Source organism: Mustela erminea, chromosome 4 (genome assembly GCF_009829155.1).
Source record: "Mustela erminea isolate mMusErm1 chromosome 4, mMusErm1.Pri, whole genome shotgun sequence".
Taxonomy (NCBI): domain Eukaryota; kingdom Metazoa; phylum Chordata; class Mammalia; order Carnivora; family Mustelidae; genus Mustela; species Mustela erminea.
The window spans coordinates 15,246,927-15,273,862 of record NC_045617.1 but is presented as its reverse complement, the minus strand read 5'-3'; the positions used below and the strand labels follow the sequence as shown (position 1 = coordinate 15,273,862).

Below are 26,936 nucleotides of genomic sequence, written 5' to 3'. Positions count from 1 at the left end.
TAGACAAAGTAATAACACAGATAGAATAAAATACCCATTTAATTAAATGTTTATTCAATGAAAGTATGTATAAAAACTTACAAATCTGAGAACTCAACTATACATGAAACAGGATGACGGGATATTCAGTTTTAAACATATACGTACGGCACAGCTCTGAACTGTTCTTCCCTTTTCCCTTCGGTCCTTATTTCTGGCTCCTGTTCTGTCCTGTCAGACCCATTCTGTTATTGGCCCAAGGAAAGATTAATGGACACATTTTACTGCTTTCAGGCCAGTGGAGGAAATTTCAGGTATTTAAAGGACAGGAAAAAAAAATGTGGAGATGAAACAACAAAATCGAGTTTTTTTCCCCCAAACAGCAATTAGGTTTTTTGTCGTGATTTTTCTTTGCCATTTTTGATGCTTCAATGAATGTTGCCAGTAAAGTATTAGCATTAACGTTTAAAGTCATTAAAGTTACTACATGCTTTGCCCACAGCCTTGCCTCTGAGATGCACTTTCCTGCATACATACACTGATTTAAAGCAGCTGGTCGGCGCCAAAACAAATTTACCACCGGCAGCTGCTGGAATGGCATGTCGTTTTCTATTCAGAAAGACAATCTACAGAATAACAGTACTCGCAAGTCTGATTTTTAAAACAACCAACAGATTTATCAGAAACTAAAACAGAGAATTTTTTTCTCGTTCAACTTTGAAAGAAGCCAGCAATTGGATAAGGCATGTGCGTTAATACACCTGTTTATCACAAATATCCACACATTTTCTCTTACAAACACACAAACTCACAGCTTTGTCATGTTTTATCCAAAAATTAAGATTGCCATCACATTATTACTTTTTCTCTTTTGTGTTTTTGTTCAAGTAGATTTCCTAACGAATGATTTTTCTTGACTGGACATAATCTCAAAGGACGCATTCTGAAATAAGACACCTGGAGGATAAATACTAAGAACATTTACTTGGGTTTAAAGTTTCCCCACACCTTCTAGATTTTTGCATAGTACAGAGCCCAGCGGAATCTCTAAGAAGCATGCTGTATTTTCTGCTGTTTTCCGAGAAGGAAGACTTATTACCCAGGGAAAGTCATAATTTGAGTTTACCAAATTGCATTCTAGTTGTTTTGTTTTGTTGTATACCCTTCATTAGTTGCAAGTCTGCTTTTAAATAATCTAAAACGTCTCAAAATCTATTTTGAGTTTATAAGTACTACTGCCCATTATCTCTCCAATATCCCCTGACTCGAAGTAAATATGTTCCAGGTTTATAATGCACAAAGCCTCTGCGGAGGAAGGGCTGGGGACAGGGAGGCGGTGGGGAGGACGGAAGGACCGGGGACCTGTTGGTATCATGCCACGGAGAACTACAGTTCTGAACTGGGAGGTGGGGTGGGGGGTGGGGGCAAGGGGGGCGGGAGAGGAGCCGTCTCTGTAAAAATGACAGTTTTTTTTTTTTTTTTTTAAAAAAAAGGTAAGTCACATTCAGTCTAACAACACTGTTTCCTGCTCCTTTTTGATGGAGGCTAACACTGGGTGGTCGGGTTCCGTGACTTCCGAGTCCGCGCTGCCCAGGAGAATGGACCGCCCCTCGTCCAGGGCGAAAACGTCCGAGTTCTGGTTCTGGCACGAGTGTTTCACCACCTCATTGGGAGTCGAGAAGGTTTTGTCGCACAAGTTGCACTTGTAGGGTTTGTTGGTCTGCACCAGCATGTTGTCCATCTGACTGCCCTCCTCGAACGTGCAGAGCTCCAGAGTCTGCTTGTCCACCATGGTGTAGGTGTCCATGCTCTGGTTGAGGCACACGTGCCGCGCCGCCTGGTTGGCCCTGCAGAAGCTCTTGTCGCAGGTGCTGCACTTGAAGGGCTTGCCGGTGTGTATGTACATGTGCTCCCTCCAGTGGCTCTTCTGGATGAACTTGCGGCCGCAGATGGTGCACTCGTACTTGCGCCGCTTCACCTCGCGCTCCTGGTCCGCCTGCTCCAGGTTGTCGATGTCCGCGATGTCGGAGGGCGGCGGCGTCTCCGAGTGCGGCTGCCCGTCGATGATGGGCGAGTCGGAGATGTGCTGCAGCTCGCTGTCGCTGATCATCCCGGCCTCGGGCACCTCCATGGCGTCCTTCCCCAGGTCCGGGGCGTTGCTGCAGAGAGACAGGGGCCCCCGGCTGTCGCCGGGCTGGCCGGACGTGAACGGCACGCCCGTGTGGATCTGGAGGTGCTCCCGCAGGCTGCTGCGCAGCGTGAAGCGCCGGCCGCACAGGTGGCAGGCGTAGTACTTGGGGAAGCTCCCGTTCCTCTTCATGATGCTCGGCTTCACGTGGGCGATGGTGAGGGCCGCCGGCTGTTCGTCCGAGGACGAGGCCTCCAGGTTGGTCTCCTCCCCGGGGGGCGGGGGAGGCACGGGCGTGGAAACGAGTTCCGGGGACAGCGAGGTCTGCAGCGGGTCCGAGGGAGTCAGGTGCGTCCGAGTCACCGGGGCCAGGTTGGAAGGCAGCTGGGACAGCTGGGCGGCCTCCGGCGCCTGCTCCTGGCTCACCCGGGACGGCTGCGGCCGCGCTTCCCGCCCCAGCTTCTCGGGGGCAGAGGCGATCTTGGTGGCTTGTCGCAACTGGTGGTCTGCGATCTGAATACCGTACAGGGAAGAAGCGAGCGGGAAAACTTGGTCGGGGTGAGAAAAGGCGCCCTGGCTGGCCAGGCTGGCTTCCTGGATCAGCGGGTAGGCGTGCAGAAACTTGATCCCCTGTTCCAGTCGAACGGGATCGATGAGCTGGGGTGCCATCTTGCCGGTGTACATCAGATGTAAGAGATAGCTGAAGATATCCGGCTGGATGTCGGTCGGTTTCAAACGGACACACTCACTGCAAGAGACAGGGACAGTCTGTAAGTAAGTGACAGCCCAGGTCTCCAGGGAGCACATGATCTCTGGAGAAAAAAGGGGGCAACTTTTAAAGGCAAACGAAACCAGAGCATTTCCCCTTTCTTAGGGTTAGTGTTTCATGAACAGGAATACTCAGGGGAGATAACTGGAACCCATGTAATTTCATGGTGTTAAGAACAGACAGAGACAATAAATGTATTTGCAAGGATGAGAAGGAAAAAGTTCACGTTAAGCAAATATGGTATCTTAACTCCTAGATTCTTGAAGCAGTTTTTTCTCCTCAGAGTCTACATGAACTTCTATCACATTGTATTTTTAGACAGAACTCTGAGAGTTCTATATAAAAAAACTTTTGTGTTTTGTGCGGAGGATCTATTGCTTCTCCATCTGAAAGTGGCCTGTGACCTGGACATGGTTAAGAGCCGTTGACCTGGCAGAGCTTTGGCTAAAAGTCTATGATTTTCTATTGATCCAATGCCATCCAGAGCTCAGCAGGAGATCTTTTAAGGCAAATCAAACAATCTACCTGGTGAGAAAGTTTCTTCATTTGTAAATGACACGGGGGAGCTGGGTTAATATGAACAAGTGCTAGGAGCCACACGACAAAAGTGAGAGAAAAATAAAACCTAATTCTGTTGGTGCTCTAAACTCTCTGATCTGCACCCCCCGCCCCAGGAAGGTATGTGGGAACATTCTAGCTCTAATGGGGTCAGATCACCTTCCCAGTATTGCTAGACTGCAGTAAAAAGCGGTTCCAGGACAACTCCCTTACTTACCAAATGTAAATACCACCACCACCAGAACTACTACCCCCCCCCCCCTTTACGGGCATTATCTCATTAAACTCTATTCATTCTCATTTTCCAGCTAAGGGATTGAGGCTCAAAGAGATTCATGCCTTGCTCAATATCAGAGTTCGAAGAGGGATGTAAATATTGGTCTCAATCCAAACCCATGACACCAAAATTGTTTAGAGCATGAAAATAATCCTGTGTAGTGGTTCAGGCAGAGGGGACTGTTCCTATCTGACAGATCTGGAAACTGAGAGCCCAAAAAGTTAAGTGATTTATCTGAGGTCCCTAAAGCAGCTAGTGTTTGCCTCATTCAAGAAACATCATTCTGATCAAGCAGCTTTAATCGAAGTCCCAAAAAACTCTCCTTAAACCATCACTAATGACAGCAATTATAATGCATTAAAAGCAACGATTGTATCTATAAAGGATGAGGTGTGTGCTGTATGTCCACTGAGTGAATATATTCTAGAGACGATGCATTTTCAATTTCAAGGACAGCTTCTTTGAATGCCTTTAGAATGTATAATCATTTTTTAAAAATGGAGGAGTTATTTAATCAGGTTCTTACAATGTATAATCATTTTTGATTATACCACTTCTTACTCTTGTAACTCTTTTTGTCTCCTTTAGCTGTTTATCTTATCAATATATGTTTTTCAACATGCTAAAAAAAGTCACAGTATACCTGCTCTTCCAAATTTAACATTTTATTCTATTTTTTAAAAGAGTGATTTAATAGCAATTTGTGACAGACCAGATTTGAGGAATTCCTGTCTTGCCATCAATACGTGTATATTTCAAGATGACTGCATACAAGTAATCATGTGAAAAGTGTCTGCCTACAAAGTATGGAAGTCAAAGAATAAAGATTATGCATAGAAACTAGCAGCACTTTGATGGCAGAAAGAAGAGAGTTTCTGTGACTCTTTTTTTAAAAAGATAGATCACTCATTTTCCTTTGGAGTCTTTTTATAGGTGGTCTTCCTTTCGAGCACAGGGTGAGTGCCGACAATACTGTGTGTACACTAGAATACATTTCAGGGGCTCTAGGGAAGTTCAATATTCAAAACAAAGCTTCAGGGATCATGTGTGGGGAAGAATACTTTAATCAGGTAAACAGCCACCTCCAAAACAGAGAACTGGGAAACCACAGGCCTTCGGAGATGCAAAGTACTCCCAGGAGTTCACAGGGCACCTTTGTTCTGCTGGAAGGGTATGTTCCTCCAGGCAAAAGAGAAAGCAAGCTCCCCTCTGCCTCCCAGAAAGAGAAGAGAAGGGTCTAAGTCCCAAGGAGGGATATGTTTTTTAGCATCTGTGATCGGTAAGTACCAAGTGGGGTCCCTTTCTATACAAGTTTTGTTGTCAGTTTTATGGTTCTCCCTTATTGTTACTATATAGGTTGTCCTCTGTCTACTGTCAGTGATGGGTGGTTACTGAGCAGAGCTCAGGCTTTAAAGAACTGTGTGCAATCTCTGAAGGCAAAGAATAAACTGGGCTGGGAGACCCTGCCAGGCTGGAGGCAGAAGGAATCCGAAGGGACCCCCGGGGCTGGAGAGAAACCACCACGGAGAGGGAGGCCTCTGGGATTCAACGCCAGTGCCTAGGGCCCTGGGAGGTTCCCAGAAACCAATGATCTTGATTTCTCGACTTTATTTTTTTTTCCTTAAAGCAGAAGAACACATGCACACATATACATATAGAAACACTTGAAAAAAAAAATTATTTAAAAAAGTTCCTTAGGTCACATTCCAGCAATTTCCATCCTTGACTGCTTCCCCTCCCAGCTAGACCCCTCTGCTTGCTATGGGCCAGACTTTGGTCATTTCCAAGTCCTTCTGGAAGGACACAGCTCCCCACAAGATAATTACACCTACATGGTTTGGTCTGTAGGTGTCTGCTTGAGACACTTTTACAGGAAAAATAAGGTTTTAGCACAGCCACAAGCCCTTTGTGCAAACTTCCACAGGAATTTGCATTTTTAATCTCTCCTTCACTGGAATCTCAAAGGAAAAAAGGGGCTTAAAGAACCTTAGAAATAATTAATTTTACATAATGTTCTACCTCGCTCAGGAGGTTGTGCTTAGTCAGACCTGCCTCTCTGCAGTCTGGGGAACTCGGTGTTTGCAGTCCTGTGAGATTCACAACCCAGTCACTTCCAGGGCTGCACACCAGACAGAGACATCTAGTGGTTACAGACAACAGAACACTCTTAAACCAAGTGTGAAAAACCTGTATTCTCAGTCCACCTTCTGGGTAATCAGGGGGCAGCTCACAGCACCTGACAAAGAAGGCCCTGGTTTGAAAGGCTGCCTCTGGCCTTTGCCCTCTGTTTGCTTGGTCTCAAAGAGAAAAGAACATTGGGGACTCCGGTCTACACAGGTACCACATTTCCTTTTTTACAAAGGCATTTAAACTGCTCTCCACTTAAGTTTCTTGAATCTATTTAAAATTCATTAAACTGGGGCGCCTGGGTGGCTCAGTGGGTTAAGCCTCTGCCTTTGGCTCAGGTCATGATCGCAGGATCTTGGGATTCAGCCCCACAACATCGGGCTCTCTGCTCAGCAGGGAGCCTGCTTCCGTCTGTCCTCTCTCTGCCTGCCTCTGTGCCTACTTGTGATCTCTGTCAAATAAATAAATAGAAGATCTTAAAACTCATTAAACTGTATTTTTTTACTCCTCAAAATGAAAATCTTTCCCCCTCAAGACAAGTTAACTCATTGTGTTGAAACTTCTAAGCAAGTCTCTGACGATGAGGTAAAAGGGAACGTTCTTAGTGTTGCAGGACAAAGCAACCTCTGCTCCCCATCACCCCTCTTCTTCACCCATTCTGCTCCTCCAGACACTTAACTGGTGGCCATTATGTACGAATACCCAAACTATACACTGGGCATCCACAAAGCTTGGTCAAACCCGGTCTCTGCCCTCAGGAAACTTACAAATGAAGGGGGTGGGGGGAGAGAGAAGTCCATCGAGAACAATACAAGGAAAATGTGCTGATCTTGGAAAGGGGCAGAAAGTGCTGTGAAATGTGAGAGAGGAAGAGGCGGCTTTGGATCACTGTGGGGAGGGGTCGCAGAAGAGGTGAGGGGGAGCTGGGCTCGGGGACTGGGCATGATGGCCAAGCAGGGTGCCCAAGCAGGCTGCAGCCTTCGGGCCTTGAAAGAGAAGCAGGAATCCGTGTGCTGTTTTGATGTGTGACGGACGGCCTCGAGGTTTCTGATCCAAGCAGGACACTCTGGACTAGGTTTCTGATCAAAGGTGTCCTACAGTCACGCGCTCGCTCGCTCTTCAGGAATATTCGTCTGACAGGAGTGATTAGAAATGGGAGGAGGTAGGAAGGGGAAGGAAAGGGCTAATGCAAAAGGGACTGAGAGGGAAATGTGACTGGGGGCAGGACCAAGAAAATGGCGTTTTAGAGCGATTTTAAGTGCGGTTTACTTGGAGATAAATAGGGAAGGACCTGGGAAGGTCTAACTCAGCTTCAGACACGCTGATACTCCATTCGACCCCTTGAGCAGCAGCCTCGCAGCCTTGGGAAGCAGAGTTCTGGACGCAGAGAAAGGTCAAGGCCAGAGTTGTAAACTTGTGGCTTCCACTGGAGGCCAAATCCAGAAGAAACAAGCTCCTCAGGAGAGTGTACAGGGAAAGAAGCATGGAGAGCTCCAGACTAAAACTCAGCAGGACTCTCAGAAGGCTCCTGCCCAGAGGGCAGGAAAACAGGGAACGTTCTGCATTATCAAAGTGCATCAAAGTGCGGCTGATGCAGTGCGGCCAAAGACAAGGACGCCAGAGGCTGAGAAGAGCCGCGGTTTTGATGAAGAGGTGACCTTAGAGAAATGATTTCGGTGGAGATGGAGCACAGACCACAGTGTCCCCAGAGAGGAGAGGTCAAGGGGGTAGGGGGGGAGCACCAGCAAGGCTGTGGCCCACCCTCTGAACACCTTCACCGTGAGATAAAGGAGAAGGTGCCCCACAGCACAGTCAAGGTACCCGGGATGTTGATCCTGCAGCGGCTCAGATACGGGGGCAGTGCACAGAGAAAAGGATAGAACAGAGAGTAAGAGGTCGGATCTGTAGCCTGAGAGTTGGAGGAAGCCCACTTTTCCTTAGAGGGTCCTTTTCTCCAAGATGGGAGAGATGGGAAGGAAAGATCAAACAAAGATGCTGAGACTGAGATGTGTTAAGAGAGAAAAGAAGGGAACTGGGGAATTCATGCCCTGAAGCTTCTCATTAGACTGGCAGATAAGGATAAAAATAGGGAAAGGAGTGGGCGCTGCCGGGGCGGGGCTGGAGGAGTGGGAGCGAGGGAATCAGGCTGCCACTGCCCATCCTGGGGGTCAGGCTCAGCTACCCAGGGTACTGGGCGTGGAGGGGCTGCCGGGGGGCTCCAAGGTCCATGGAAGTGTGAGTAACCAAGATGGGCAAGGGGGCAAGTGAGGTCATGAGGGAAAACTGGGTGCCCAGGGGCCTAGGATTCCAGGGAGAGGAGGTGAGCCCCATGGTCTGGATGGGCTAAGAGCAGGTGCAGAGGGGAAGAGGGCCATGAAGTTCAGCGTCTACAGTCATTAGATTATTATCAACCACGTTAGTTACCTGGTCTGATGGACAAACAACATCTTAAAGTAATTGGAGAATGAAGCAAGAACTGATTTGTGTGCCTTGAAGTACACATCGCCGATGGCAACCGTGCAGTCACACAGGAAACCAAACTCTCGCTGAGCGTTTAACTGTTGCAGAAGAATAAGTCCATGGTTGGCCAAATCCATTTTTTTAAAAATCTGCAAAGCAAACAATTTTTTTTTTTAAGAAAGGTGATTCACAAGTAAGTATGTGTCCGTTATAGTCACCAATAGTAATGACCATAGCTAAAAAGTCATGCTAACAACTTGACACCAGCTCGCTCATTTCACCTCCATGGCCGCCCTGCGAGTCAGCTGTCTTCACTCCCATTTCACAGATGATGGCATTTACAGCGAGGTGGGAGATTACGTGGTCTGCCCAAGTTTACACAGACGTGCGTGGGGGAGCCGAGCCGGGAAATGAACTCGGCTGTCTGCGCTCCAGACAGCAAATGTCCCCAGATCAGTTAGTCTTTTAGTTTACGACTCCAAATGCAAATTCTAAATGACCTGTCTACTAGAACTTGTCAAATCTTCCATAGAGATCAGTAAATTAAGGTGCTGGGCGGGGTGCGGGGGGACGGGGGGACACAGCAGAGTAGGGTGAAGATCTCACCAAACTGGGGCATTTTCCAGCTCCTGCCCTGGGGCCGGTTAGTGCCCTGGACACCTGTGCTCATGGAGGGGGGCGTGGGATGGCATCCTCTTCCCTTTTTTGTGGATGAGGAATTGGGCTTTGAGAGGTGTAAATAAGTTTGCCCAGGCCATCAAGCTAGAAGGCAGGGGAACCAACATTTAAATCCCATTGTTCTGACTCCAAGTTCTACGGTCTTCATGACCACTTCACCCTAGCAAAGCACTGGGTCTGAATCAGCTGTAGAGGAGCAGAGCTGCCTCTAAAGGAGGTAGCTCGGCACATCCGTAGGCTGCTCCTTTCCCGCCAAGAGCATTTCTAACAGCCCGCTACACACAGATCAGCGTTATATTTAACAGTAGACTCAGTGTTACCAAGAGCGAATGCCTTCTAAGATTGCGAACAAGGCAAGGATGCCCACTCTCGTTACCGAACATAGTACTGGAAGTTTGAGTTTGTGCAATAAAGCAAGAAAGGAAATAAAAGTCATACAGAGAGGAAAGAGAGAACCAAAGCTGTCCCTCTTGCCAGATGACATGGTTGTTACCTAGAAAATCCCAAGGAATCTACAAAAACAAAACAAAACAAAACAAAAAAAACCTCCTGGAACTAACAAGCGAGTCTGGCAACACCACGGGGAGGCTACAAGATAAACATGTGAAAGTTAACTATAATTCTGTATACTAAGTTTGAGCCTGTGGACACTGAAATTAGAAATATAACACCATTACAATCACTTAAAATGTTGAAATACATAGGTTGTCGATCTAACCAAACATGTATAGGACATGTATGTTGAAGAGTCTGAAACACTGAAGAAAAAAAATCAAAGAATATTTAAAGAAATGGAAAGATACACTGTATTTATGGTTAGGAAAATCCAACATAGCACAAACAAGTTTTTCCCAAGTCAGCATATCGGTTTGGCAAAATTCTTATCAAAATTCTTGCAAGGGCTTTTTGTTTTTGTTTTTGTTTTTGTAGACATAGATGAGAATATTCTGAAATGTATCATGGAAAGCCAAAGGAACCAGAAGAGCTAAAATAAGTTTTTTAAAGATTTTATTTATTTGACCGAGAGAGAGAGATCACAAGGAGGCAGAGAGGCAGACAGAGAGAGAGAGAGGAGGAAGCAGGCCCCACGCTGAGCAGAGAGCCCGATGTGGGGCTCCATCCCAGGACCCTGGGATCATGACCTGAGCCGAAGGCAGAGGCTTCACCCACTGAGCCACCCAGGTGCCCCACTAAAATAATTTCTAAAAAGAATATTAAAGTGGGACGAATCAGTCTAATTTCAAGATGCGTTGAACAGGTATAGCATTCAAGACAGCAAGGTCCTGTCGAAGGGATAAACATACAGACTAGGAAACAGACTGAGAACCCAGCAGTAGAGCCACATAAATATGCACAACTGATGCGGATGGCCCAAAAAGGGAAAAAAAATATAACTAGACAACAGGCAATGGACTAGAAGATACATTTCACCACAGGACTAGAAGATACATTTCACCACAGAGGCTATACAGATGGTGAACAAAGACTTGAAAAGAGCTTCAGCCTCATTGGTGACTGGGGAAAAGCAAATTAAGACCACGGTGAGGTTTCATTATATATCCATCAAAATGGCCTAAGTAGAAAATAACGGTAACACCAGATGCTCGCAAGGACCAAGCTGGACCGCTCGAACTCGGCGGGGAGAAGGTGAAGGGCTCAGCCACTCTGGAAAAGCGATTTCTTAAAAACTCAGTATGCAAGTACCATCCCACTCAGCAACAGGGCTCGTGGACACATCTGAGAGAACAGAAACCTACGTTCGCACTGAAACCTATGCGTGGACATCCACAGCAGCTTTACTCCTAATAGCCCAAAACTACAAACAGCCCAGATGTCCTTCGGTGGGTGAACAGTGGGTGGTATGCCCACGCCCCAGGAAACCACGCAGCCAGTTAAGGACACATGAACTACTGCTACGTGTACAGAGCAAGGCGGGTGCTTCTGCGGAGTGAAAAAAGCCAATCCCTAAAGGTCACACGCTCTATGATTCCACGGCTGTAACATTCTCGAAAATCAGAGGAGCAGAGAACAGATTAGTGACGGGAGGCGAGGGGAGCAGGAGGGAAATGGGTTTGGCTACAGAAGGGCAACACGAGGGATCCTTCGGACAGGAATGTTCTGCAGCTCAACTGTATCAGCGTCAGCACCCTGGTTGTGATGTGGACTACAGTTTAGCGAGAAGGTTCCATCAGAGGAAACTCGGCAAAGGGCTTATGCGATCTCTCTCACTTCTTGCAATTACATGTGTGTCTGTAGTTATCTCAAAATAAAAAGTAAAAGGAAAAAAAGACAATCCCACCACACATTAACTAATTAGCCAGATTTAAAAAGAAAGGGGTAGTAAACGATGACACCTAAGTGCAGAACTGGGAAAGCTACTGTGAAGGATGCATTATCAGTAAGCTTTAGAGACAAAACAGAACAAAACAAACCAGACCCGTGGCAGTTCTTACTCCTCTGGTACTGAACTCCCCACTCTCCTTCCTGTGCTAGGCATGATCTGGCAGATTCAGAATTAACAAGTGTGACCTAAAAGAAAAGAAGGAAATGGAATAATACTTTGAGAGACCTATCAGGTCACGGAGCAAGGATCAAGGATGTCCAGTGTCACGTTTTCTATCAAGAGCTGTCTCCAAGTAGGAAAGGCAGGCGGGTCCCCCAAGCTCGCAGCAGTCTGGGTACAGAGACCCGGACCGCAGGCTCATTTATATGTCCACGTCCTTGGGATGGATCAGGACCCTCGTTCCCCCAGGATTTTCGGTGCAGATCGGAGAAGTAAGAGCACTCAGAGGAGGAAGGGGAGACAGAATCAAGGTGCGAGGTTCAGGATGAAAACACGAGTCGGTGCCTGCGTGCAGGGTAACAGGGATTACACAAAAACATCACTCTAACCTGACCGCCCCCATGATAGACCATTAGAAGCCTGATGGCTGGAAAGTGCCAGCATACTTCCTTTTTCCATCTTACCAACCAGCCTTTTTCTACAAAGAAGCGTATCACCCCCTGAGAGCACCATGCGTTGAGCTGCTGCTTTTCCTGCGCTTTGTCTCTGAGCCCGTTCCCCTTATGCCTGGGCGGCTCTGGCTCTCCCTTCCCTGACAGCAGCTTTGAGTATGAGAACCCATGACTGTTCATTCCCTGATGATAATGACAAGAATGGTTCTTACTGAGGGAGTGTTTACCACTGACCATTCGTTTCCATACGGTCTTTTTTAATTGCGCACGAACTTATCTGTGGTATTGCTATGCAGATTTTATAAAGGAGGAAACAGGCTGAGAGGTCAGCTGGTCTGCGCCCCTCCCCCCCGCCCGCCCCCAGGATAGACACGGTAGGCGTTAGAAGAGAGATTTAAGCAGGGTTGTCTGGTTTGTTGGTACGCGCTATGCAGGAGTGTGTTTAAAGATCAATCGGAAACATTATTTTTATTGCTGCTTTTGAGCATACATATTTGTGATAAGACATTCGACTATCACAGACGCACAGTTGGGAGCTGTCCAGCCATCCTTCGCCCACCCCCCCAGTTTCTCCACACTCTGCCAGCACGGGGATGGGGGGGTGGGTGGGGGGTGGTAGTACCCCTTCTTAAAGAATCATTGCCAAATCCATTCTCATTTTCTTACCTTCTGTGGATTTAGTGATGAGAGGAAGTATATTTTTATGTTTATCGATCATTTACATTTCCTCTTGTATCTCTTCATGAGCTCTGCTCAGTTTTCTATCAGGTTGTCTTTTTCTTATTGATCTGTAAAACCCTTGGTATATAATAAAAATGAGCCCTTTAAACATGTAAGTCGCCAACATTTCTTGTACTTTCTTTTGATTTTGTTTTAGAGATTTGTGACATACAGTTTTACGTTGTAATGTCATCAAACTTATCTACATTTTATAGGATTTTGAAGTTTTTGTTCTTACAGTGAAAATCTCGATACAGCAAGAGGTAGAGCTCCTTCTCATTCCACAAACAGCCCAAGGTGAGTCTTTTTTTTCAGCCCGTAAGAATGGAAACAATGGAAAAAGAATGAAAAAAACAAACAAACAAACAAACAAAAAAACCAAACCGTGATATGTCTCTTTTTTAAAGGGGGTCTATCAGTTATTTTAGAATCTCAAGGGGCACCTGGGTGGCTCAGTGGGTTAAGCCTCTGCCTTCGGATCAGATCATCTTCTCAGGGTCTTGGAATCGAGCCCTGCATGGGCTCTCTGCTCAGCAGGGAGCCCGTTCCCCCTCTCTCTGCCTCTTTGCCTATTTGCGATCTCTCTCTCTGTGTCAAATAAATAAATAAAATCTTAAAAAAAAAAAATTAGAATCTCAATTTAGAGATTTCCCATTTGACCCAGAACAGGAAACATACTGAACAGGTCTTTCACACAGAGAGGGAAGAACACATGTAGAGGAGTCTCAAGGATGTGAAAAAAGCCAAACGAGAGGAGGAATCATGGAAAGCACGAGTCTTCTGTTCAAAATGTATATAGGGAAGACAAAACTTTGCATAGATAAATTTTTTTTTAAAATCTCACTTTGGACACCCAGAAAAGCTTTCTGAGGAAGAAAAATCAGAACCAACTCAGACCCCCCCTCAAGTCTGGCACATGTGAGTCTGAGAAAATGGGGTGGAGGGGTCCCCAGCCTGGGTTCCATGAGAAGGGCAGCTCGGGCATCGCCGCCTGCCCCTGCCCAGTCGACAGCACTCCCTTGTCCTAAACCTCCTTTTGTCATCACGGCCCCTTCAGAGCTGTTTCCACTCAGCCTGTGCTGCGCAGGCTGAGGCTGCAGCATCTTCATGGGGGGCTCTGCTTGAGGCCACCCCCGCTTGTGGAAATGGAAGTCCGCTCCTTGCTTCCCACCTCCCGTCCACGGCTCACACATGCACCGCTCCTGCCCTGTGCACCGAGACAGCTCAGCAAAGGTCATCGAGGACCCCTGCTCCCCAGCCCCCCAGACTGAGCCTACTCGACCTCTCTGCGGCATTTATACCCTTCCTCCTGCTCCATAAATACTGTCTCGGGCTCCGAGGCTGCTGTGCTCTGGTTTTCTCTCACCTCTGGCTGTTCTATTTTAATCTCCACCAAGGATTCCTCTTTTGCTGATGCTTCTTTGCCTTGACCACAGCCTAATTCTCCTTCTGTGGACTCTCTATGGGGATCCAGTCCACTCCCACTGGGCCATTCCAAATGACTCCTCAATTCAGAATAGGAAAAACAATTCAAATCCCCTTTCCCCTCACCCCCATTCCCTCCAAAGGACACTAAAAGCCGCAAACCCCTTCTTTCCGTACCCCTGCAGAGTGCACGGCACCGCCATCCATCTCTCGTGCAAGCCAGGAGTCTCAGTTCCCCCTTTCTTGGCCCCACTTCCCTCATTCTACAGTCGGTCACTCACGGCCCACCAACTTCAGCTTCTTATCCCACCGCCGAGCTCTGTCTCCCTACATACACATCTCTCCAGCTTCCGGCTCTAGCTCTTGAATCCATCCACACGGAATAGCCAGAAGGCTCTTTCCAAAGGGCAAATCTGATGTTACTATCCCGCTTAAAATCCTCCTGTGATTCCCTACTTCCTTTAGTGTGAAACCCAAAGTTTTCAGCACAGCTTACCAGTCCTCCATGGCCAACCCCTGCCTAACTGCACAACATGGTCTCGTGCTAATGGAAACTAATGGTCTCCAGACTTTTGGATTTTATAGGCCTACTAAAAACCAGCCAACCAACCTTGAAACTAGGGGTCCAAAAGGGTATCATTCTCTACTTTTCAAGAAAAGACATAAAATATTCACACACCCAGGGGCGCCTGGGTGGCTCAGTGGGTTAAGCGGCTGCCTTCGGCTCGGGTCATGATCTCAGGGTCCTGGGATCGAGCCCCGCATCGGGCTCTCTGCTCAGCGGGGAGCCTGCTTCCTCCTCTCTCTCTGCCTGCCTCTCTGCCTACTTGTGATCTCTCTCTGTCAAATAAATAAATAAAATCTTAAAAAAAAAATATTCACACACCCAGTAAGGATGGGGGACTTCTAAGTGTACATGGGCAGGAAGAACACAAGGTCTGAACACCTTTCTAGAGGAAGGGCTGTTGGCAGTCTATTCAGTATATGGAAGAAAAATGTTCTAATGCAAAAAAAAGTACAACATAAAATTTTACTTTATGACATTAAGTTGTGCCTAATTGTTTCCTTGATATAAGATTATCATTTGATGACCTTCATGAAATGATCAAGTAAAACTTGTTCTGAAATGCAAGCATCACTAAAAGCCCAATTTCATCTTGAGTCTATGGATGGTAATGGGGACAAAATGATGTTATTTCACTCACTTTGGAAATGCCGGATGAGCTGAGCTAAGCTGAAGAAGGGCATCTTTCTTTATAACCAGAAGGTCCTGAAGCCCAGGACATTCTTGGGCTCCCAGCCACCTGCAACACTTACTGCTCAGAGCCCGTTCTCTCCAGGCTGAGCCCAGCACGGGATCTCTACTCCCACGGTCAGGACTGGGGGCCTGTTTGAACGGGGCCTCAGAAACTCTACGCTAGACCTTCAAACATGCCACTTCCATTGGGACCCACTACTTACTGCCTCCCCTGTCCCCAACCCTACTTGTCCCCTGCAGAATTTCCCTGACCCTCAAGATTAGGAGCCCCTCCTTGCCTCTGGAACATCGGTGAACATTCTAGTTTACACGGTGTCTGCCTGATGCTTCCCGAAAACACATCACTGGGTCTGATATATCACTTATTACTTTATTTCACATACTAGCATATTGTCTGGTGTTCAGTATTTGTTAAAAAAAAATTAAGAAACTCTAGATTCAGAGAGAAGAATGTTGAGTTCTTGGCCCCCGACTAGCTGGGTGATGTGGGATAAGAGCTGGATTTCTATTTATCTTAGATTAACCTAAAAAGTTCACAGCAATTTAAAGGGAGCTATTTTTGATTTTTAAATGTCATTTTGTGTTTCTTCATGCTAACAATTAAGTTCTGAACAGTGCTTTCTATTTTACGGTAACTCTTTACACTCATCATTTATTTTTTATTTTTATTTTTATTTTTTTAAAGATTTTATTTATTTGTCAGAGAGAGAGCGAGCGAGAGCGAGCACAGGCAGACAGAGTGGAAGGTAGAGTCAGAGGGAGAAGCAGGCTCCCTGCGGAGCAAGGAGCCCGATGTGGGACTCGATCCCAGGACGCTGGGATCATGACCTGAGCCGAAGGCAGCTGCTTAACCAACTGAGCCACCCAGGTGTCCCTACACTCATCATTTAATCCTCAATAACACCACGGTGGATCATTTTGTCACTCTTCAGTATGAATTATGATATGAATAACCACAGCTTTAATAATAAATGACCCCTTACTATGTGCCAAGGACCAACCACCCTCTTTCCAGCAGAAATCTACTGGACTTAGGAAGTTAAGTGACTTGCCCACATGTAGTCCAGCTCTGAAGCTGCAGATCTGGGGAGCAGTCACACATCTGTCAAGCACTTTCAGAGCTGCCAGGTATAGTATTCACAGTGGCATGGAGAGTACAGAGTTCGAGGGTAGACTCAAAGAAGTACACAAATTTACAAAATTAAAATTTATCATGAAACTGGGGTCTAATTTGGGGGCTGGAGATCAGGGAAGGCTTTTGTGAGGAAATGCCAGTTAAGCAGGTATCTGGAGAGTAAGAAGAGTCAACTGGGCAAAGACGGGAGTGTTCCAGGCGGAGGGGAGGCATCTGCAAAGGCCCTGAGACAGGAGGGAGTAAGATGCAGCTGAGGAACTGGGACAAGGTCCCTCTGACTGAAGGTCAAAGAGCCGGCAGCGGAGGAGGTGAGGCGAAGTTGGAGACTCAGGTCCTCTTAAGGGTTTTGGTCCGTATCTAAAAAGCAATGGGAGCCACCGAGGGGCTTTCGCAGGGTGAGTGATCGGATGGCTGCCCTGCAGAGCTAAACCAAATCGGACTGAGGAGTGAAGAGGCAGGTGAGACCTGCGGGAAGTGGTGAGAGGGGAGACCTTTCTGTGGTCTAGAAGAGGTGACAAAAGTAGGTGGTGGCGATGTGGATGGGATTTGAAACGTAGCTGGAAGATCAGAACTCAACAGAGCTGGCGGTAAATTGGATGGAGGAAGGCGGGGGAAACCGATGTGTTCAAGAGAACTCCTACTAGATTTCTCGCTTGTGTAACTAGAAAGATCATGGGGACTCCGGCCAGAAGAGAGAACACGGGCAAAGACCAGCTTTGTCAGGAAGACCGTGAGGTTATGTTGGGAGGAGGTGGGACCGTGGATACTTCTGAGTCAACCAAGTGGAGGTGTGCAGTGTGCACGGTGACTGTACTGGTCTGGAGTCCTGAGTCCCCGCCAGATTTATGTCCGAGTCTTTGGAGAAGCTGGGTGTATCTGACTCCAACCTTGAATCACTACATGACAGTTCACAGAGGTCACAACTGCAAACAGGAGTCAAGTGAATTCTGGTCTAACAGGTGTAAATTTCACACGCTTTTTCCTCTGCACTACTTGGCTCCGGAGGTCAGTCCTCGGAGTTCCTAGTACTCCCAGTCACAGAAGGCTGCCATGAAATCGTGACAAGAAAATGAAGACCTACATAAAGCCCCCGATCATTTAAAACTGTACAAATAACTTAAAAAAAAAAAACAAACAAACTAAATTCAAAAAAATAATTTGTCTTTCTTAAATCAGAATGTGAGCAGAAAGGCACGGAGGGAAAAATAGAGATTGGGGGAGGGGAGGAGGCAATTCTTCTCCTTTTTTAAAGATTTTATTTTTAAGTAATCTCTACACCCAACATGGAGCTGGAACTCATAACCCAGAGAAACAAGAGTCACATGCTCTCTGGAATGAGCCAGCCAGGTGCCCTGAGGGGAAGCAATTCTTAAAAGTGGGTTTTCATTGAATGCTTTCTTTATACATGTATATGTGTACAAAGTTGTTTTTTTTTTTCTTTTTAACTTAAGCAAATTCAGAGACTGCGAGATACAAGTTGAAAACACGTCAAAAGCACTTTTCAGAGCTAAATATAAATGACCACTTGTGTAATTTAATGCTTCACCACTGTTTTCCACACTGATAAAACGGTACTGCCTAGAGGTCAAGGGCTTTTGCCTCCAGCTGGCAGCCCAGGTGGCGCTGATACTTCCGTGCAAGTTACTTATCCTTTGGAGGTGCAGCTGAATGGGACAATATCATCATAGTATATTTTGACAACCCAATTTCCTCCTACATTGTCAGTATAAGAAGAGACCAAAACAGCTTTTGGGAATTGATGACTCACTTTTTAAAGATAATAGCTCTCCTAAGATACTAAATACCACTTAGACTACCCATTTTGAGGGCACTAAAAGGGTCCTTTAAAGTCCTTAATTTTATTTAAGTGAAGCATAAATGAATACTGTAATGCACAGGACACATCAGTAACAGAAAAAGCACTACCCACAAGTAAGATTGATTCTTTCAAGTAGCTCAGACCACTTACCAGGATGAAAAAACTGCTTTTTCAATTAGTATTATTAATAATTAATATTTAGGGCCTATAAAGTAAACCTGAATGAGGCTGGCCATTTGAATTTTAATGTTTTTAAACTGTATCTCAAAGCTAGGAAATGTCTTAATCAGTTGTGGTGACAATTTGATGCATTGTTCCTAACATTAGTCAATCCTCTTCCATTGTGATTAGAAAAAGGTGGGACATAAACTAATCAATAGCACGTATTTTGACTTTGAAAACCACTGGATTTGTAAGAGATTGTCTTTTCAATTACAGGTTGCTGACGTTAACTTTGGAATTAGTTTTTAATTTCTAAGTGAAGGTCAGAAGGAGGCAGTTCCGGGACAGTTTGTGTCAAAGAGAACCAAGTCAGAGGTTTATGGCTAATGGAGTTGATATTAAAGTGAGAATTCTAAAGGCATTATGCTATAATCAACTTTAAGGAAACCTACATATGATCACATAGCAAAATTTAAAAACCTAATCTAATTTGCTATTTTTACAAATCTTTTTAACAGAAGACAATGGGATTCTGCATTTACTCTACTTCTCCATTTAGTTTGTTGTGATAACTGTTTTGGTTGAGTACTCAAGAAAATCCAACCTCACCCACAGATGTAGTTGGCAAAAGAAATATATTAATAGCTTTTCCAGGAAATTGTGGATATTTTTCTTTGATACTACACCAAAACCTGATAAGTCGTAGTTTCTTGAAGGTTAGCAGTTTGATCTAAAAATACATAACGAATGAAAATTTTCCTACTCTCTTACAGTAAAATTCATTGCTCTAGCTTGCACTTTGAACGGATCTTTTAGCCATGCATGGTTTTTGTGAACATCCCCCATGGGTCACTGGAAAATATCAGCTCGGTGAGTTATGCAGTGGATCTTTCCAACGTTGACACATTTTGTCAACAGCTAAAAAGTCCAACAACATCTTACCATTATTATAAAATTGTTTTGACTTTTTTTTTTAATTGTTTTGACTTTATGGAGCCCTGAGGGGGTCCTGGAGATTCAGAAGAGTGTGCAGACCACACTCAGACAACCCCAACCCCTGCTCAGAAGCACTGTGAGGCTCAGAGAATCTAAGAAGACCGGCATGATGTGGAACACAACCACACATTGAAACCTTTCTCAGATGACTCTGAAGGTTCTTCTTTGCTTGCTGCAGAACTTAGGCAGGTGCACAATTTAAAGGAACTGAACCTCTGGCAAAGTAAAAAGGGCAGTTTTACAAGTACTTAGATACCTAAAAATGCTTTATAAATTCCTCTCTTTGCACACTGAGCTTTCTTGAAGTGAGAAAGTCTTAGGATGTGTACCTCATTCATGGGAGCTGGGAATTATGGGTTTGAGCATAAATACAGCCTCTAACTTGGCCTTATAACATAGGAAAAAAATGGTCCTAAACTGTCTTGGACTGCCAACTTTAAGTATTCTGTGGCTACTGATTCCATCTCTTAATGGCATATTAGCGTTGTAAAACACTCTTATTTACTATTGACTGACAAAATTTTTGGTAACAAAATTGTAATTCATATACTTGGGCACAAATAAAGCCTAGAAAATGTTCTCTCTGATGCTTAGAATGTTTACAATTTACATTGTTTACAATTTACAATGTTTACAATTCTTTTTTTCCTCAGGAAAATAAAAATTCTCCATTCCCTTTTGGGTTTTTAGAGTCCTGCTTTGCAACTGCAAGGAGGTAGGAAAAGTGATAAATTCCCATTTCTGCCGTGTGCATTCTGAAATTTATGGCAGTCTCCAGCAGACCAGCAAGCTCTTCTTTCACCATGACAGGCTGGAACCACACCACTTGCTCAACGTTTCAACTTTAACTTCAGGAAAAAGTCAGTGGGACTAGGGATCAAGCACCAAGACAGGTAAGAAGAGAGGGCGGAAAAGTCTCCCAGCTCCAAAGCCATTCCTATGGCAATGCCACTTACGAGCCTTGAAGGCTTCCTTCACTTTCTACCTCCATGTCAGGGCTTCTCAAGCTGGGAACGCGTATCCGCGTACACTGGACATGCAGTGTTCACAAGGAGCATCTATCTTAGAGGATTAAGGTGAATACAATTTTATATTTTATATAATTTTTGTATTACAGAAGAGGAGATCTTTGGGGACAGTGCAAAGTTCGTATTAATCATTATGATAAAGAAGAGAATGTCATCGTGGCAGCTTTTATTCTGTGGCCTAAAAGGTGCCCCCTGTTTACTGTGCTGCTGGAGTATTTCAACGGAAGTTTGCAGAGCACCATTTACTTACACCCTCTTTGAGAGAAGCTTTAAAACTGGCAAGTGGTTGGACTATCCACTACAACAAAGCTTCAAGGGTGATTTATTTGCCACCCTTCAAAGGATTCCTTCACTACTATTTGTGGCACTTACTACCCCTGATATAAATTGTGCTTTGGGATCTTACCATGGTATCAATAAGAGGTCAATTCTTTGGCTAGAAAATAAACTTCTATAAACCACCAATTTATTAAGTGAGAAATGCCCAGCTTAAAGGAATATGGAACTTTTTCTTAATAATTACATTTTAACATTTTGAAAACACCCTGGATATACACCAAGGTTATTTAGAATGCAAAATGAAATCTAGTTTTTTAACAGTTAATGTCGGTTTTTAATAAATCACAGAAATGGGCATTTACGATGTCTTAGTTCTGATTTTCAAGTTCAGGCCTCTCCAACTAAAATGCTAATGCAGGGTTCCCTCGGGGTCTACGTGGAGGTCTGTCCTAAAAAGGACAGGGCAACCCATTTAAGGGAACCCTGAGCACCCCTAAATTCTGTATGAGCCCGTAATTCTGATCTTTTTTATGCTTTATTTTACTGAAACAATAACCTATTAAAATGAATAGAATTGACACTTAAACACTAAGTGGGCCCATTGTATTTGATGGAGAGCAAATAACACTGCAGCGAATGGGGGGGAGGGGGTTAATTCCCTAAGGCATCATTAGTTGAGCAGTTGCAAGTTCTTGCAGTAAATGGCCTAGCATTAACAATCTGCATTTCACCCTGCCCACTTTTTTGCCTGCTCAGCTACCCTTGCTTTCTTATCCCCCCCCTTTCACCACCAGAAAAGGTCCTTGCTTCCTAAGCACCTCTGTATCTTTGCAGCCTGTTTAAAAATCATTGGTTTCGGGCTTCTGTTAAACCGGAAAAACGTCTCGGGCCCGGGAAACAGCCTCCGAGCCCCCAGCCTCCCTTTCTCCGAGCCCTCCGGGGTGGGAGGGCCGTGCGGGCTCGGGGCGCAGCACCGACGCCGGCCCACGCCCCAAGGCAAAGCAGCCAGAAACCACAGCGCAGCGCCGAGCTAACCTCGGCCTCAGCCGAGGCTCACATCGGCAAGGGAGCGGAAGCCGGAGGCTGCCGGCCCAGCGTACCCACACCCGCGGCCCGGGCCGCAGCGGTCCACCCGGGCGGCGCCCAGAGATGCCTACATCTGCCGGGACCGCAGGCGAGCAGCCCAACGGCCGCCCAGTCCTGCCTCGCCCCGCCCCGCCCCGTCCCGGGGGGCGGGGGCCCGGCCGGGGGCGGGGCCGGCCAGACCGGCGGGGGCCCGGCGGGCCCCGGCGCCGCGCACCTCGGCCCCGCCCCCATCCCCGAGGGGCTGGGAGGAGGGGAGGGGAGGGGAAGGGAGGGGCGACGCACTCCGGCCGCGCCGCACGCTCTCCGCTTCCCTCAGTCCCGCGTGCGCGCGCGCGCTCGCCCCAAGTCCCGCGGAGTTTAACACAATGCCGACGCCTACGCCGTGCGCAACGCCCCGGCTGGCGCAACAGCTCCGGCGCCGGGGGCGGGGGGGGGGGGTGGTCGGACAGGGCGAGGGGAAGAGCGCGCGCGAGAGCCGAAGACAGCGCGAGACCCGAGGAGGCCGGAAGCGCGCGTGCGCGCCCCCGCCCGCGAGCGGGGAGGCGGAGCCGCAGCAGTAGCGGCAGCAGCTGTAGGAGCCGCTGCAGCTGGGAGAAGCGCCAGAGAGGCCGGGCCTGCTCCGGTCGGACCGGATCCCTCCCCTCCCCCTCCCTCTCCGCTCCCCTCCCCCAAACCCACTTCCGCAGCTCGCGGCCTTGCCGCCGAAGAAGCAGCAGCGGCAGCAGCAGGAGGCGGCGGCGAGGCGTCGGAAGGATTACGCACCTGACGGGCCCGCCTCTCAGGGCTCCAGCGCGGGACGCTCACCGGCCGCCGCCGCTCGGGACGCGCTTCGCGGTGGCGGCGAGAAGGGAGGGACCGGCAACGGGGAACGGAACGCGAATCGCCCCCCTCCCCTTCCTCCCTCCCTCCCTCCGATCCGCCGCCCGCCCTCTCGGCTTCCGTCCCCTCCCCCTCCCGCAAAGCCCCGGATGGAGCCGCCGCCGACTCGCCGCCGCCTGGCTCCGGGGGATGGTTTTGTCAGGCGGCCAGAGCCCCGGCGCCAGGCGCAGCCGCCACCGCCCCCGCGGGGCGCCCCTGCCCTCGCTTCCCAGAACTGGGTCCCCGTGTGGTCCGGGCCCTCCGCCTGCCTTCACCCGGAGCCCCGGGACGGGGGTCATTCGTCTTCTTTGTTGCCACCGTTGGTGCCGGAACCGTTTGCGAGCTCCGGTGGCCCCCGCCCCCCCTCCGCCTTCCCGGAGCCCGGGTCGGGGGCGGCACGTGGGCACCGGCCCCGGGAGGTGGAGGCGTTGCGCGCTTACCTGTCGCCGGTGCTGCTGCGGCGGGGGGTGTGGAGGAGGCACCGCTGGGCAGCCCTGGCCGTGCTCTCCCCGCCGCCGCCGCCTCTGCCTCTCGCTGCTGCTGCTGCTGCTGCTGCCGCCGCGGTCGGTGTCTCCGGCGCGGCGGCGGCGGCGGCGGCGGGGCTTTTCCTGTCCGGTTACGTTAAGGTCACATGACCGAGAGAGCGGAGCGACTAGTGCAAAGAGGCTGAGAGCGGCTCCCGCCGGGGGGGAGAGGCGGCGAGAGAGCAGTGGCGGCAAGAGCCCCCTCCGCCCCCCCAGCCGCCTCCCCTCCCCCCGCCCGCCTCCGCCTCCTGCTGCTCTGCCGCCGCCGCCGCCGCCGCCTGCAGCACTAACTACACTGCCGCTCCCACCCAGGCTCCGCTCTGCTCCAGCCAAACTTCTGCAAACCATGTGCAGCCGAGGCGAGGAAACTTCTCTCCACCTATTGGGGCTGGAGGCTTGAGTCACAAGCCCCATGTTTACATAAAGTGTTTAGGTAGGACAGTCCTGGAGATGCTCCGGGAAGGGATGCAGAACCGCTCGGATCCGTCTGCAAGCTTCTGCTTGACATCTCTTGGCCATTATCTTTGTCCCTTTATTTCCCGTGTGTTTTTAAGTTTTCATCTTAAGACTTGAAATGAGTGGACTTGAGAGCCAGGGAGAAACTTGGAAGTCACTAATACCTTTCTGTCATCAGTGGAATTGGAAAAGTCATTCCGAAGTAGATATGTCAATTTGTGCTGTGTATAGAGGTACAAGTCCTTCCTTACAGACTAGTTGAATGTAATGACAGACGTTTGTTAGTATTGAACTTGATGCTTATTTCAGTAATTGTGGTTTAGTTTATGAGGCGTTGGTCCAAGAAAAAATCAGTTTGCAAAGCATGTTTGTTACTTAAGCACAATTTACTTTCCTGGTTAAGTTTTGTTCTCTGAGGGACTGTTAGATTGGATTTAGAGTTGGCCATTCTGTTAAATTTGGAAGTCCAGAAACAGGTTCCATGGCGAGCAGGGGACTTGGATTCTCTGGTAGTCATAAACATTTGAAAGTTTATTTTTGTGTTGTTTCCATTTTGCTAGAATTTTATATCTTTGCAAGTACAACTTAATTTTTTGAGAACTGGGTTTAATGATTTTTGTATTTTACATAATCTAGGATTTTGGAGACTTAAAAAGAATGTGGCTTGATTATTAAGGAAATGGAGGTAGCAGGTTCCAGGATTCTCTTTGGTTTTAAAGTATGCAGTTTAGTTATAATTTCCTTAGTTTGATGTTGAACTCATTCTGGTTTACAGGGCCAGACTTTAGCACAGAGCTCTGGCACATAGTTCCCAAAATATTTAAGGCAAGATTAATAACTTAAGATCGTTAATTTGACATGTGTCCCCTCCTAAAAATGTGAGTTTGATTTAGTTATCTAGTTTTACCCAGGGCTACTGATTATTGATTCCTTCTTCGAAGACAAAATAAGCAGCTTTGTCACTTTAGTGGTCCGAAAGTGAGTAATAGATTTCATACATACCTGCCTTGAACTTTCTTATTCTTTGATCAGCTAGATAAATGACTTGAGTGGTTAAATGTCTACCTGCAAAACTAAATTTTGGCCCTGATAGAAGTATTTCTAATGTGCTCTCACTAACACATCAAAGTTGGCCTTCAGACAGGCATGCCAGGTTCCTTGGATTGGCTCTGCAGTTGAAGTCCGTTTCATCTTACTGGGAAACTAAATTGACTGGTTGGTAGACGTAGTTAGAGATCTTTGGGTTCTTAATTCTTTTAAACCTTGACTGTGAACTTTCAGGTTTATGGTCTGATGGACTGCTTACATGGAGAGTGAACTGACTTGAGGGAAACTTAAGGAAAATGTGGGCAAAACTGATGTTAAAGTTTTGGGTTAGTTTTAGTTAGCCATTGTGTCTAGAGTATTGGCCTTGAGTCTCAAAGTAACTGCTTATTTTTAAGACCAGTGAATAGTTTGCCAGTACTCTTAGGTAGTTGTGTAGAAATGAACCAGGGTTATTCCTGAAACTCTGGATCTCATTCCTAGAGAAAGTTGTGCCAGGAGCATCCTGGTCTTGTCTTGAGGAGCTGCTGCTCTTGAGAACAGGGCTGCTTTGCTGCCAGTTTTCTCAAGACTTAGGCATGCGCACTTGAATTTTGCCAAGTATGCAAATTATTTTGATTTTTTAGTCACCATCACAAAATAATAGCATTATAAGGAATTCTATACCAGTTCTGTGTGCTTTCTACAATTCGCTGAAGTGGAAATACTTAGGTGGATACAGATGCAAAGGCTGGGGAGAAAATAGTCATGGCAAAGAAGAACTCGTAGTGTATCTCAGGACTGGGACAAGGAAAGCTGTCAGTCTGGTTGTGGGAGAGCCACAAATGCGGTGAGTTCAGTAGTGAGAAAAATAAGAAGTTAAATCATCTGTTTAGTGCTCATGCACTGATTTATTTTGGTATTTTGAAAATGAATTTGGTAAATTAGGAGTTCAAAAATAGTTTCACACATTTACTTAAAAGAAAATCACACTGTAAGCAAATAATCTAAGTGGATTCATCAAAAGTTGAATTATGCATAAATATTCTACAGTCATGTGCTGATGAAAGTTTTGATGCATGTTGTGCTGAAATAAGAAAAGTATGCATTTGCTTGTGTTCTGAAGAGGATAATTTCCGTGAGACTTGGACATTGGGCAGAAAGCAATTTAGTAGTACTGTACTTACCCTTTTTTGGGGCAAAAATTTGTCGTGCATGTGGGCTGAAGTGGAAGATGGAATTTCCTTTAACACTGATGGTAAAGTAGTAGAGGAAATAATAGACATGGGTAGATCCCAGAGCAGCTTTTTCAGTATATGATTTTATAAGGATGTTCTCCTGGCTGACCTCTTAAATTAGGAAAATGACAAGTTTTTACGTGTTTAAGTCTACCACGTCTTCTGTGTTTTACATGAAGTTTAAAATATAAGTCAGAAAAGATGCATTTTTGAGAGTGTCTTGTATTTCATTGGTTTGGTTATAAAGTGTATAGGAAATGTTTATTTTATAGTTAATTATTGCTCAGTCCATATTCTCTGAAGGATTCCTTATATTTTAGGGAACTTTTTGTTTTAATCCTATTAGTGTTGGCTTTTGGGTTTCATACCTTTTTGGTTATAATTCTAAGATAAACATGAATTAAATGCTACCTGGTTTACACAATATATAAGATTTAAGGAAATAGTACTTGTTATTTTGAGTTATATAATTATTTTTTTCCTAACTTAAGCCTGATTATGGTGGTTTAAATTGATTTCATCAGTCACAAATGAATCAAGGTCCATTTTTTGAAAAACACTGGCAGATTACTTTTCTTGCTATTACAAATTACCCCAACACTTCATGGCTTAAAATAATAAACATTTGCTTATCTTGCATCAGGAATCTGGACTCGTTTAGCTTGGTGGTTCTGGGTCAGGGTCTTTAAGGAGGTTGCAGTCAAGATGCTGACTGGGCTTAGAGGATTTGCTTTCCAAGTGGCTCACACTGCAGGTTAATGTTGGCAATCTGCTGGTCTCAGCTCTCCAGCAGACTGCTTGAGTGTCCTCACAACATGGTGGTAGTTTGTTTCCCTAAGGGCACCACACCACTGCCACATGCTGTTAGTTAAAAGAAAGTCACTTAAGTCCAGCCTGTAGCCAAGGGCATAGGAATTAAGCTTCATGTCTTGAAGGGTGGAGTATCAGAGAATTTATGACGTATTTTAATAACTACCATAGTTTTGTATTTTTCTTGT

The 26,936-nt window shown here is 46.5% G+C and overlaps 2 protein-coding genes across 5 annotated transcripts; one reads left to right on the top strand and one right to left on the bottom strand.

The window, feature by feature from the left end:
- ZBTB2 (zinc finger and BTB domain containing 2) lies at positions 1–23,217 on the bottom strand. 4 transcript variants are annotated; one of them, XM_032338735.1, is made up of 4 exons: positions 23,138–23,217; positions 11,414–11,505; positions 8,263–8,447; positions 1–2,855 (listed from the first exon to the last, which is right to left on the bottom strand). In XM_032338735.1, the coding sequence occupies exons 3-4, from the start codon at positions 8,433–8,435 to the stop codon at positions 1,484–1,486; spliced, it is 1,545 nt and encodes a 514-aa protein (XP_032194626.1). In that variant the 5' UTR covers positions 8,436–8,447; positions 11,414–11,505; positions 23,138–23,217; the 3' UTR covers positions 1–1,483. The 4 variants fall into 4 exon arrangements, with proteins under 4 accessions (XP_032194626.1, XP_032194627.1, XP_032194624.1 ...); XM_032338736.1 differs by having other exon boundaries at positions 11,430–11,505; XM_032338733.1 differs by lacking the exon at positions 11,414–11,505 and having other exon boundaries at positions 23,138–23,214.
- Positions 22,205–24,994, top strand: LOC116589285 (basic salivary proline-rich protein 1-like). The gene is made up of 3 exons (XM_032341318.1): positions 22,205–22,369; positions 22,526–23,164; positions 24,959–24,994. Exons 1-3 carry the CDS (start codon positions 22,205–22,207, stop codon positions 24,992–24,994), a joined length of 840 nt encoding a protein of 279 aa, XP_032197209.1.
- The last annotated feature ends 1,942 nt before the right edge of the window (positions 24,995–26,936 follow it).